The sequence below is a fragment of the Heteronotia binoei genome, chromosome 13 (assembly GCF_032191835.1).
Source record: "Heteronotia binoei isolate CCM8104 ecotype False Entrance Well chromosome 13, APGP_CSIRO_Hbin_v1, whole genome shotgun sequence".
Taxonomy (NCBI): domain Eukaryota; kingdom Metazoa; phylum Chordata; class Lepidosauria; order Squamata; family Gekkonidae; genus Heteronotia; species Heteronotia binoei.
The window spans coordinates 49,162,874-49,176,398 of record NC_083235.1 but is presented as its reverse complement, the minus strand read 5'-3'; the positions used below and the strand labels follow the sequence as shown (position 1 = coordinate 49,176,398).

Here is a 13,525-nt window from a genome sequence, read left to right as displayed (position 1 = left end):
GAAAATGATAGCTTCTGCCTCCCCAGCTCCATTTCCAAATCTCCAGAAATGTCCCAACCCAAAGTTGGCAACCTTACCCCTGTCATCGCCATCATAGTCTTTGTCTCCTCCTTTTTGACTGTTGAAAGGCTGGTAAGATCCACCATAAAATTGTTTCTGCATTCAAGGAATACAGCTTGCAGTCCTTTTGGCAGCACTGTTGAATAAGAGGTCTTCTTGTTCGTCTTTTCCAGCCAGGCCTTTCTACAGCCTGTTATTCTGAGGAGGCTAATTCAGCACTAAACAAGCAAGAGAAATGTGATGTTCTATAGCTAGTAGTGCTGCTGTAGTGATCTCATGCTCTTTCCTCTCTCACACACAGAAGTTCCTCTTTTTTCTTCTTCTTGCTGAGCAGCCCTTATATATTTTTTTTCTTTTTTGTTTGTTTATGGCTGTCCCACCCAGTCACCCAGTATATTTTTTGATGCTGGCCCTTCACAGGCAACTGAGGGAAGAGACAAAATCACCTTATTATATTCAGCTTCTGAAATGGCACACAAGAGGCTTTTAAAAGTTAAAAAAAACCCAAAATGTAATATTTAACTTAGAGGAGATAAGTCAGGTAGAATCAGGGATAGGATGTACAAGGTGAACTGATAATAAAACTGAGGTAACTTTGTAATCACACTGATAATTTGTTGCCAACATAAGGAGAAAGGCTTTCTTTTAAGTTTCTGCTTAAACAATCAAGCATAGGTTTCTGAGTTTCACTTATTCTTGTAGTCTTGAAGGCCAGAATGTACAACCAAATTCACCAAAGCCTTCTATATACACTGAGCAGGGATCACTCCTCTTTTAAGAACTATCTCCCTTTCCACTGGGCAGAAATTATTTCTCTTAACTAGAAGTGAATTCCCTTTTTAGCTTTAATGGGGATCCTTTCTGATCCTCTCACTTCTTTTGCCTCCGTCCCAGTCAACAGTCAGTGCTTAACTGTTTCCTCTTCATCTTTCAGTTCCCAACTGTCATTCCTTAACTGACTCTCTTCATTCAAACAGCCTGTCACTCAGAGTTTCTCAAACTTTTCGAGGCATTAACCCTTGACAGTCAGTCACAGCTAGTTATTGTTAAATTGTTTTATTGGTGCAAGGCTCTCCCACTTCATATTTTCCATCCATAGAAATAATCATGTGGGAACAGGAATAAAGCTGTTCAGCATGGTGTCTTTCTACTCTTTTGAGATTAGTGCAAACTGAAATAGCAAAAATGATAATTTGGGTAGTTGAATATCCATGCTAAGATACCTCTGAGGTTTAAGAGGAAAGTCTGATTCAAACATAGCCAACATGTAAGCAGTCTGCAGACTTTCCCCCTGCTTTTATGTGGACTGTGTTTACTACCACCCCTGCAAATACCAAGTGTTTACTACCACCCCTGCAAATACCAAGACAATGAGGGACCATAGATGGCTGAGCACAAGAATGTCTTTGTTGAGGAGCCCATAACTTGTAGTACTTCCATGTAATTTTAAATTATTTTAAGAGTCCTTGGGCAAAATGTTTTGTTTTTCCTCCATGGAATTATGTGGATGGTAGATGATCATGTAAAACTTTTATCCAGAAGACCTTTTATGGAATGACGCTGTGGACTGTCATTAAGTAGGAAGCAATCCATAAAACTTTGCAAATGTTTTTGGGTGGTGTATCCCCTGTATATATATTCTAAACAAAACTGGATTTTTTTGGGGGGAGGGGAGTTGAGGAACAACCAGTGATATGATTCTCTGTGGGAAATGTAAGAATTTGCTTGGCTTGATTTGAAATCCCCCCAGGCACAATTTCAAGGCAAGGAGGGTTAAAAAAAAAGGAGCTGTCAGGATTGGAAGAGGATGCTATAGTCTGATCCGGTGTTTCCCAGTTGCAGGGTCGTGAGGCCACAGAAGCCTCACTACTGGGCCACAAGAATAGCCAAAGCTAGCCCCACCCCCAGCATAGCTAGCCCTGCCCCATCTCTGTGTTTTGCAGAGAGGAGCTGGGCTGCCTCTCCTTCCTTCTCCCCCCTCCCAGTGTTTGTGAGAAAAGCTGGCACTTTAGACCCATAAAGTGTTCTTCAAGGTATGAGCTTTCATGTGCCTTGCAGTATGTTCGTTTGGGGAGATTTCCCCAGGAGGCCTGGGCGGCAAAGCAGGGTGTGTGTGGTTTTTTTTTCAGCCAGGAGGGGTGAGAAATGGGCATTCTAGTAGCTATTTTTTTTACCAAATGACATCTCGGCAGAATTGTTGCTGGCTGGGGTCATCTGATGATGAGGAAGGCTTTTTTTTCTTTGCCCCTCCCTTCTTTTTTTCTTCCCTGCAAGTGATGCTCTGTCTGTATTCTTGGTGCTGGGAGGGGGAGAAGCAAGAGTGGGAGGGCTTCTAGTGCCCTGGCCCCACTGGAGGACATTCTGGTGCTTTTGGGACATTGTATGAGGGAATTTTGGACTGGATAGTCCACTGGCCTGATCCAACATGGCTCCTCTTATGTTTATGTTCTTCCTTTCCTTTCCTTTCCTTTCCTTTCCTTTCCTTTCCTTTCCTTTCCTTTCCTTTCCTTTCCTTTCCTTTCCTTTCCTTTCCTTTCCTTTCCTTTCCTTTCCTTTCCTTTCCTTTCCTTTCCTTTCCTTTCCCTTCCCTTCCCTTCCTTCCTTCCTTCCTTCCTTCCTTCCTTCCTTCCTTCCATGTTTACTGGATGAAACCTTTCTGTTCATCATACTGTTGTTGCAGACATAGAATGCCAATGAAAAGTTGGCACCCCCAGTTGTAGCCAGCTGGCCTTCTATGAGATTTCTGTGTGAGTGAGTGAGAGTGAGAGATGTGGGGCAGAAAGAGATTATTGGAGATTACTGAGGTATATCTTGCCAGCACCGAAAGTGATGGTACTATGAACTTGGCACCATTTTACTGGTCCTGCTTTTTTACAGCTGCCTGACACTAAAATTAAACTTCTCCTGTAGATATTAAAAAGATGAAAGAAGTTCACTGGCTAAGTATTTGCACAACAGGTTGCTTTTAAAGGCATGGGAAACACAGCCTGTAAAAAGCTGCAAGCCCCTCATAAATATCCTTTTTGGGATAACTGCAGAAAAACTTGTATGAATATATAACTTGAAATTAATTCATTAATTGCAATACAATTCTCTGCTACCTTTCACAGCAATTTCCCCGTGTTTCAACCAAAGAAAAGTATGAAAAAATAGCTGTCGAAAGATTTTCTTGAAACCAAGCAAGCTTGGTTGTAGCTTGAGGCAGGGTTCCAGTAGTTTCAGCTGAAGGAAGGGCGTACTAAGTATGTCAGCATATTTTGAGGTAGAGCAACTGCCAGGACCCAGTGTGGGTGGTACACAGTGCTGGCATTCCTGATGACAATGGCAACAGTACTCCCAACTGCATACACTGGTCAGTACTGCTGAGGAAGGGATGTGTAGGTGGTGCAGGCAATTGAACATGGGCATTAGGAGTGCTTGCAAGCTGGAGAAGAACACACAAACAGATAGGTGCATGCAGGTGTAGGGGTGAAAAGAGAGGACCGCCCACTTTCCACCCTCATTTTGGCTCAGCATGAGTTTCAGAGAGATTTTTCTGAAAATGAATTTACTTCAGAAGAAGAGGCACGTTTGGGAGAGTGCCCTGGAAGTGACATCACAGGAAAAGGTGGAGTTTTGTTTCAGTGTGCCCTGGAAGTGACATCACTCGGCCCTTGACACCACAGGAAATGACATAATTCCTGTCTTCCGGCTCCACCCTCAAATTTTAGTGTGCCACGGAGGAGAAGTGTAAAAATAACTGGGCCACAGGAAAGAAAAGTTTGGGAAACTCTGGTCTGGCCATTGGTAGAGATTCACTGGCATCTTTAAATGTGACACTGTCTTCCTTGCTCTTTGTGAGAACTTTGCAGAGGCCTTTTTGACCAGACCATTTGAAAACTTACCTTAAAACAACCACAGAAATACGTGAATTAGAACAAGTAGGGTAGGGTAGGTTTGCTTGTACTGTGGTTTATTCCATTTAACTTTTGACATATATACTGCTTAGGCTATAGAACAACTATTTGGCTTTTTGTGTTTTAAGAAATGTCTCTTGCACATTTTGAAAGGTTCAGACTTTTTTTGATCCTATTGTGTGTAAGGTATAAATAAATATTAATAAAATGTTAACAAAATTTGAAGTAAGACTTTTAAGACTTTGCCATACATTATTCTGCCCCTGGCCTGGATAGCACAGGGTAGCCCAGTCTTTTCAGATCCTGGAAGCTAAGCAGGGTCAGCCCTGGTCTGTATGTGGGTAGGAGACTGTCACAGGGGCTGCTTCTCGGATGCAGGCAATAGCAAACAACCTCTGTATGTCTCTTGCCTTGGAAACCATAATAATGTTGTTCTGCCTCCCTCTAGAGGTCCATGTTGGTATTTTAAACAATCCTCCAATCTGGATAGCCTTAATTTTGGAGATTAAAAGAGTCATTTTTTCCAAAGGATTATATTACTAAATAATAACATTAAAACATATCAAATGCAGCTCCTGTCCAGAAGACATCTTTACATTACATGGTTCTAAAGAATGTTAAAACATAAATTGGGTTGGAAGGTGGCATTTTAATGGTTTGGAGAATAAATGTAGAGTCATGTATATCCATAGACGTCTGAGATGAGATAATGTTTTTTCCCCCTTTGGGGAAGCAGGCATGTCCTACAAGTTCTTTAACTGGCCCTTAACTAACCAATTATCAAGAATTTAGAAAATCATGCCTTTGTTATCTTTAATGTGATGTAGATTTGATGTAGATTTTTGGCTTTGAGATCTTGAGAGATAAGTTGCTACATTCTTTTGATGCTATGTCTTCCTTGGACCTCATTTATTTACAGTTTTTTAAAAACTCCTCAAATTCCTTTCAAAAGAAGACATAAATAATGGGACCTCTCAGTCTTATATGCCATGAGCCTGATATAAATATCCCAGTACAAGTATGAAAGATTATGCTTTGTACTTTTAGCACAAGAAAATAAATTCACACATATCAGATACTACCCTGGCTATCAGTGGGTGACAGATGTTGCAGCCAGATAGTTTTTAGTGTGTGATGACTCACTGTTTATTACTTTAGTCATGGAAATAGTAATTGAGAAGAAGAAGAAATCAGATAATAAAAATGGAAAGCTTCTAACAAGTATGGAGGGGGGCATTTCAGTCTCGGATATTCAGTAAAAGGCTTGAAGGGGAGAAGTAATGTTTCAGCAAGAACGTTTCAAACAGTAGCATGTCTGTAGGCAATCAGGAGGAAGACCTATTTTCACAGCTCTTTTAAGGATAAAAGATCAAATTATGCTGGTCTTTGTCTTGTAAAACTGATTAATAGTCTAAGCCTTCATATTTTGAATGGCTCCACTATTGGACAGTATTCTGGTGAGTTCACATTTATGGCAGATTCATTATAGATACATTAGTCAGTGGGAACTTATTACCTTTTGTAAAAAATCTCCAACTATTACCCTACTTGGAAGGTGATCATCTCCATCTTCTGCTACAAATAATTCCAGTCTCAACAGACCTACCTCAAGACTCGATTTATAATTCATGTCTCACCAACAGAACAAGAGGTTACCCTGGTAGATCAAAAGTTCAACTAGGCCTTGGCTGAAGAAAATCTACAGATGTGCTAATCAGCTCTTATGGTAACCAACCCAGGTTGGGTTCACTTGATTCTTTATGAAAACCTAGTTCAGAGATTGAAACCTTTTTTGGCGTGTCATGCTGGTTTATATACTAAGAGAGAAGTAAGATTTTCAAAGCCGTGGTATGACAAGGACTGTATTGAAGCCAAAAAAGCTCTCATCTCTGCATTCCAGATAATATAAAAATGCATCTGGAAATAACAGTCAGGCATCTCACCTATATCTTCTTGCTCAAAAGAAATCCTACAAGCAGCTGGTTGCTCACAAAAGAAAATATAAAAGAAAATACAAAAGCAACTTGATCAAGCATCTTATACAGCAGCTAAAAAAAATAATTCTGCGCTTTTTTGGATGATTGATGACTTCATTTGGGATGAGGACTTCATTGATGACTATTCATTTAAGGACTAATCCCCCTTGAACTCCCTCATCTTGGCAACCACCTAGGAAACAGATTTCCAAAAGATGCATGAAGACTCTTTTTATGCCCCCTCTGCAAAAGATAGAGGATTTGCCTAATGGCCTTCAATATCCACAGGAGAGGTTAAATCACTTATTGACCAACTCAGAAGAGGAAAAGCTCCTGGTATTCTTCCATAGCTCCTGAGAAACAGCATAGAATGGTGGGCTCCACTTTTGGCATCACTTTTTACCAGGGCTTTTGTTGTAGAAAACCCCCAGTAGGAACTCATTCGCATATTAGGCCACACCCTCTGATGTCACCATTGTTTCACATGGGGCTTTTTTACATAAAAAGCTCAGCAGGAACTTATTTGCATATTAGGCTACACCCCTGTATTCATGTGCATTCCTGCTAAAAAAAAAAAGCCTTGCTTTTTACTTATAACTCTTCTGGTCAAGAACTGGGGCCTGGCAATCAGATTTCTTTTTTAAGAGTGGAAGGAAAGATGATCCCACTAATTACAGGCCAATAAACCTGCTCACCATTATTAACAATCTTTACATCAAACATTTACTGGATAAATTTAAGAGCTGGCTAGAGCAGGAATATCTAATTGCAAAAGAGCAAGCTGGCTTTAGGGGAGGAAGAGCCACTACAGACCACTGCCTGATCTTACAGCATTTAATTGAAAAATATTAATCTAAAAGCTCAGCTTCACTCTAGCTGCTTTCATAGTTTTGAAAGCAGCCTTTGACTCCATTTCTAGGGCTACATCAGGGGTGTGTGGCCTAATATGCAAATGAGATCCTGCTACCAAAAAACCCCCTGCATATCTGTCTGTTGAGATTATTTACTCTCCTTTGTGGATTTGGTTTTCATCTGAACTCCTCTAACTTCTGAAACTTTCTATATCTGAGAACATTGCTATAGCTCTAGATCTAGTTAATTGTTAAGAGAATGTGAGAAGCTTTGACTTTTTAGTTCTGGTATGTTTATGATGGTGGTCTAAATAATGGGCAAAAAGAGAGACTTGCATCCCCCCTAAAATAAAAAAGTGAAAACAGAGCCATTTTGTGCAAAGTACTTGTAATGTAGGAATTGAGACTTGTGGTTCCATTTTAAATGTGAACCCGAGAGGGTAGCCGCATGTATATGATACTAGGTTTAAATTACACCAGTATAGTGTAATCATAAAATCTCAGTCAAATCAACATTAATGTTATGGATTTATTCTGTGTTTTAAGCCTGCTAAGAAAGGTGAGAGTTAGCAATTATTTTCCTTGGAAAAACATCTTGGGTAATGAAATAGTGGCTTGCTTCTTCATAAATGGGTGATAAAACAGTATATGAGGAATTCTATGTCATATGTTCTATTCCTATTCCTCCTTTTTTCAGGACCCCAGAAGCAAGCACAAGTTCAAAATCCACACATATGGAAGTCCAACATTTTGTGACCATTGTGGATCATTACTTTATGGACTTATACATCAAGGGATGAAATGTGACAGTAAGTAAGTTTTCAAATGTTCTTAAAACACACTCCTAAAATCAATAAAAACCATTAGTCAATGGCCTTCCCTGGGGCAGTAAAATATTTTCACTTACTATTAATCACAGGCATGGCTTTCCATTTCAAATAAATTAGTATTTGAGCACATCTAATTTAGCAGTGTAAATTAATAGTGCCTTTTCTAGCACAGCATTTGCTATGGAAATATGTCAGTGGAAACTTATTGGAAGACAGAACTGCCATATTGAATCAGCAGTTGAGCTTGAAGCATTGCAATAAAACCCATACCATTTTTTAAAAAATGCTGTAAATATAATCTGTGGGCTCTTTATGGTCTTCTGTATTTCCTGATTAGACATTGTTCCATTTTTATTACTTCTCAGCTTTATTTTGATAACAATCTAAACATGTTACCATGAGCATCATCAAGACTGTATCATGTTATCATGTGACATGGTGTGACATCAAAATAACATAGCAGAGCAACCATAGAGGATTATGTTTGGCAATCCACAAAAGCATGAAGTGTTTTATAGTGCAAAGTAGGAGTCAGGTTGTACCTTTAAGACCAACAAAGTTTTATTCAGAATGTAAGCTTTCGTGTGCTAGAAGCACACTTCATCAGACAAGAGTTAACATCTTCATCAAACAATTAGTTAACATCTGTATGTACATCACCACATTGTAGTTTTTAAGTAATTATATTTTGCACATACATGTAAGGTACTACTTAATGAGCTTTCTGTACACTGGTCAATTTTTATCTTATCTTTGACCTCCTTCATCCCTTTTGTTAGTGTTGGTATTGTCAACGGGATTGTTTTATTTCCTGTTTCCTCTCTTCTCTCTGAGAATCTCCTGTTCAGTGATTTGTTTAAATTTTATCATATTTTACACTTACATGTCAGCTTCTATCTAGTAGCCTTTCCATACTCTGGAGAATTTTAGTCTCTTTTTTATCGCAAATGTTGACATTGTCAATTGTGCTCCTTTTGCTATTATGTGATTTTCATATTCACATAAAGAGCTGTGAGATGGATAGACCTGCCCCTTACCATAAGTAGCAGTGGGAAGTTACTGTATTCCTTGGGATCTCAGCCATTGTCAATACAAAGGATTCTTAATTGTTTCTTTTCTGATCTGCAGCCTGTGATATGAATGTTCACAAACAATGTGTGATAAATGTCCCAAGTCTTTGTGGCATGGATCACACAGAAAAAAGAGGGAGAATCTATTTGAAGGCTGAAGTTTCTACTGACAAGCTAGAAGTTACAGGTAAGAAAACTGCCTAGAAGCAGCAAGCTTCATTTAGGACACCTTCTTGGCTTTGTAATACAGTCATTTTAGTTTCATTTGTATTGAATATCTTATGTCAGTTCAGATGGTATTTTTGGCAAAGGCAAGCCTAAAAATAGTACATGGATGCTAATTACTAGTTAAACATAATTCAGAAGTGTAATATTGGCTGGGAACAACATCGTTTTACTTTGCTACTTTAAAATCTTTTCATGTGTTTCATTGTATTGGTTAAAAGCATAAAAGAATGAAGATCAGACATAGAATACTCCTGCACCGCTCCTATCTGTATATCACCTGCCGGGCAATCCTGTCATCCTTCAACTATATCTAATATTCACTGTTTACTTGGACTGGGGCATTTGTAGACCTCCCTTCAGTAAGATTGTTTGCAATGAAAAGCCAAATTTTGGAAAGAGCAGCAGTATACCCCAACCCTAGTATATTGGGCTGTCATTGTACCTTAGTTTCCTTAGTATTCATTGAATTTATCCATTCTTGTTTGCTTTGTGAAGACTTAGTGATTCTTCTGAAGTTTATGAGTCATTTGCCTGGGATCTCCGCCCCCCCCCCCCCATCCCCACAATTCCATTTCTGATCGTGGAAAAGTTTATTTCTGGGGTCAAGGAAACATATGTGCAGGGTGTTTTTGCAGCAGGAACTCCTTTGCATATTAGACCACACTCCCCTGATGTAGCCAATCCTCCTGGAGTTTACAGTAGGCCTTGTACTAAGAACCCTGTAAACTCTTGGAGGATTGGCTACATCAGGGGTGTAGGATTGGCTACATCAGGTCTAATATGCTACAAAAAAGCCCTGCTTATGTGTACTAATTGCCATATTGGTTTGGCCTGCCTTATAGCAGAGTAGCAAAAGACCAAATTGTACTAAATAATTGTGCTGGGTGCAAGTTCACAGATGCAATCATGACCATATAATAAATTTTCTTAGCGACATGTATGACTGCCACCTCATACATTCTCATAAATGACCTATAAGATATTCTTGGCACTTTGTCATGAGCACGCCACCACTATGTCTCTAACCGTCTGAGCCTTTTGTTTCATCAGCCGCAGCTCCAGGGTATACTACAGTGCCAGCTTTGAACAGAGGTGCAGAGGGTGCCAGGGAGCAATCTCATCAATGGCCACAGAGAGTCAGCTATGCCAACTCTACGTTAGCTCATCTAATGAGCCTCCAGGGGGGCCAAGGATCCCGCAGAGCTATCTGGAACCACATAGGGTCCATTTGGCTCCATGGGTAAGCTAAAATACGCTCACCATCTAAACGGGCAAGGTGGGAAATTCACATGGCCCTTCAGAGCATAGCAGTCCAATCATAGCACTGCCTCTGCAGTAATTCAATCCACTGTAACCCTGCCGCAAAGATCAAATCCAGCATGTGTCCAATCTGGTGAGTGGGAGTCATTACCTGTTGGGAGAGTTCCACTGCCACCATGGATGACGCTAGGTCTGCTGCCTGAGTGAAGTTTGCATCATCAGCATGGACACTGAAGTCACCCAAGACTAAAAGCCTGGGGTGTTCCAGTGTCCAGCCTTCTACAGCCTCCACCAAGGATGATAAGGCACTAGCCAGTGTGTTACGTGGTCAGTACACCAACCAGATAGCCAAACTCTCCCCAACATCACACACCAGGCTGGCACACTCTATGCCAGTGATCTTTGGAGATGGGAGAGCCAGGAAGGAGTAAGCCTCCCAGATGAATAGAGCCATCCCCCTGTCCACTAGTCCATGATTGGTGAAGGATCAAGAACCCAGTGGGAGCCAATTGAGAGAGAGCCACTGTCTCCACATCTTGCATCCAAGTCTTGGTCATGCCAGTCCCATATCTTGCTCCAGCAGGAAATCCTGTAGACCTTTGGTCTTATTATCAATGGACTTGGTGTTACACAACACCAGTGTTGGAGGCAGGTAACTTAACCTGGCCCCACTGTCTGCAACCATTGGGATGGAACTCAGGCTGGAAGAGGATCAAGATTTCCAAAATCTTGGTCCCTTTCCTTTAAATATATACCTTTTCCTACCGCTATACTTTCCCCTCTCCAGAAGTACCGGAATCCCCAGCCCAGTCATCACCTTTTGCTGATGGTCTTTGCAGCAGCCTCTGATCTATCAGTGGAGTACAACTAGTAGTAAATCCAACAAGCTGTAATAACAATACCCTACTCTATACCCTGCTCTATAACCTACTTTGTTTATCTAACATTAGCTCACTAACCTACATTTAAGTCTAACAAATCCCACCTAATTTCTAATAAATTGTTTCCCACCTACTAAATTAACTAACCCCCCCAGTAAATTACAAGTTAATTTGAGATAGCCAATCAACAACAATAATAAATATATTACTAGTCAATTCTAAAGCAGATAATTCTAATTAATTAACAATTTAATTCTATTATAATTTAGCAATAATTAACAATAATCAGGGCTTTTTTGAGCAGGAACACAGTTCCGGCTGTCTTAGACTCAAGGAGTGTGGTCTAATATGCAAATGAGTTCCTGCTGGGCTTTTTCTACAAAAAATCCCTGCCAATAATTAATAATAATTAATTTAGCAGCCAAATATTAATAATCAAGGGACGGGGACAAAGGGTGGCAGTTGGGCGTGAGCTGTCCCAGCGGCGCACATTAGATTGTGGGGTGCCGCAAGGAGCAGTTCTCTCCCCAATGTTATTTAACATCTACATGCGCCCCCTTGCCCAGATTGCCCGGAGGTATGGGCTTGGGTGCCATCAATAGGCAGATGACACCCAGCTCTATCTGCTAATGGATGGCCGGCCTGACTGCATCCCAGGGAATCTGGACCTGGCACTGCAGGCTGAGTGGGTTGAAGTTGAACCCGACGAAGACAGAGGTCCTTTGTGTGGGCCGCGGCGCTCTGGGAGGAAAAATTCCCCTCCTAGTTTTTGACGAGTCAGGAGCTTGGGAGTGTTATTGGAGCCTTCATTATCAATGGAGGCCCAAATAGCAGCCACTGCCAAATTGGCGTTTTTTCATCTGAAGCGGGCAAGGCAGCTGGCTCCCTTCCTAGAGCGTCAGGACCTAGCAACACTGATCCATGCAATGGTCATCTCAGGATTGGATTACTGTAATGCCCTCTACATGGGGCTGCCTCTGTGCCGAACCCGGAAGCTGCAGCTGTTGCAGAACGCGGCGGCTAGGCTGTTATTAGGGCTCCCAAAATGGGAGCACATACAGCCAGGGCTGCGCGGACTGCACTGGCTGCCAGTTATATACCGGGTTCATTACAAAGTGCTGGTTATTACCTTTAAAGCCCTATATGGTTGAGGACCTGCCTACCTGAAGGACCGTCTCTCCCCATATGAACCCCAGAGAGCACTGAGGTCAGCTGGGAAGAACCAGCTGACTATCCCCAGTCCGAAGAAGGCAAAATTAAAGAACACCCGTACATGAGCCTTCTCCATTGCAGCTCTGCGCCTATGGAACCAGCTCCCGGAAGAAGTGTGGGCCTAGCGGAGCCTCGAACAATTCCGCAAGGCCTGCAAGACCTTCCTTTTTGGGATGGCCTTCACCTAACTGAACGATTGATAATTGCCTTAAGTGATTCCGCCATAGTATTTACGCCTAACAGAGTAGCACTAAGATTGTTAATTTTAATTGGAATGTTTTTAAGTGAATGTGATTTTAAAACCTACTGTATAATTTATTGTATGGATTGATGTTGTTAGCCGCCCTGAGCCTGCTTCGGCGGGGAGGGCGGGATATAAATAAAATATTATTATTATTATTATTATTATTATTATTATTAAAAATAATCAGTTCAGACTAAAAAATGAATAAAATAAAAACACAGCTAATTAATTAAATTAAAATTTAAACTACAAATCCATATAGGTTAGTGGCATTAATGACGACAATCTGAGTGGCAAAACTAGTTTTATTTACAGCCATCAAATGTGATGTCCAGAACTCCAGATGATAATATTCTCTGGAATAGGTCCTATAATTTATATAAAGAAGCAGAGAGGCACAGCCTTAGCATCACTGTGTAGCCAAGCTCCCCAGATGTGGGCATGGTGCATTCATCACTGGTCCACAGTCTAGGCGATACGGATAGCTAGAAGCAGCAACCAGATAGCAGACTTCCTTAGCCAGACTTCTTTATCCCCCTCATGAATGGGAACTGAGCAATCCCTTCTTCCTATAGTCCAACAATGGGGCACTCCGGATGCTGAAACAAATAAGAAATGTAACTTTTTCTGTTCCCAAAACAGCCTGGTACCATCAATCCTTAATGCCTTCAAAATTTTATGGAGAGGGGATATATTCTACATCTTTTACCCATTCTCACTGATGTCATGAGTGCTGTACAAGATGAGGGCAGAGAACATAATGACCATAGTAATAGTCACATTTTGACTGACATGGTTCTGCACCCTGCTTAAGATGTCATGAGGCAAATGCTATGTCTTCCTATCCCACCACAATTTCCTATGTCAGGATCTTTGCCTATATCCAAACATACGCACCCTGCATGTGGCAGCATGGCTCATTCATTTCCTGATAACTGTTTTTCAGAACTGTGCAGGTACTATTAAATGTGAAGAACCAATAAATGTTAAGAAATGGGTACTGTTAAATGAGAAGAA

The 13,525-nt window shown here is 40.9% G+C and overlaps 1 protein-coding gene across 2 annotated transcripts in view; it reads left to right on the top strand.

The window, feature by feature from the left end:
- The window catches only part of PRKCA (protein kinase C alpha), a 281,994-nt gene that overhangs the window by 183,532 nt on the left and 84,937 nt on the right, over positions 1-13,525 (top strand). For both annotated transcript variants that reach the window (XM_060251984.1, XM_060251985.1), the window contains exons 4-5: positions 7,481-7,592; positions 8,742-8,870. In XM_060251984.1, the coding sequence (XP_060107967.1) occupies positions 7,481-7,592; positions 8,742-8,870 (241 nt within the window). The remainder of the gene's footprint in view (positions 1-7,480; positions 7,593-8,741; positions 8,871-13,525) is intronic.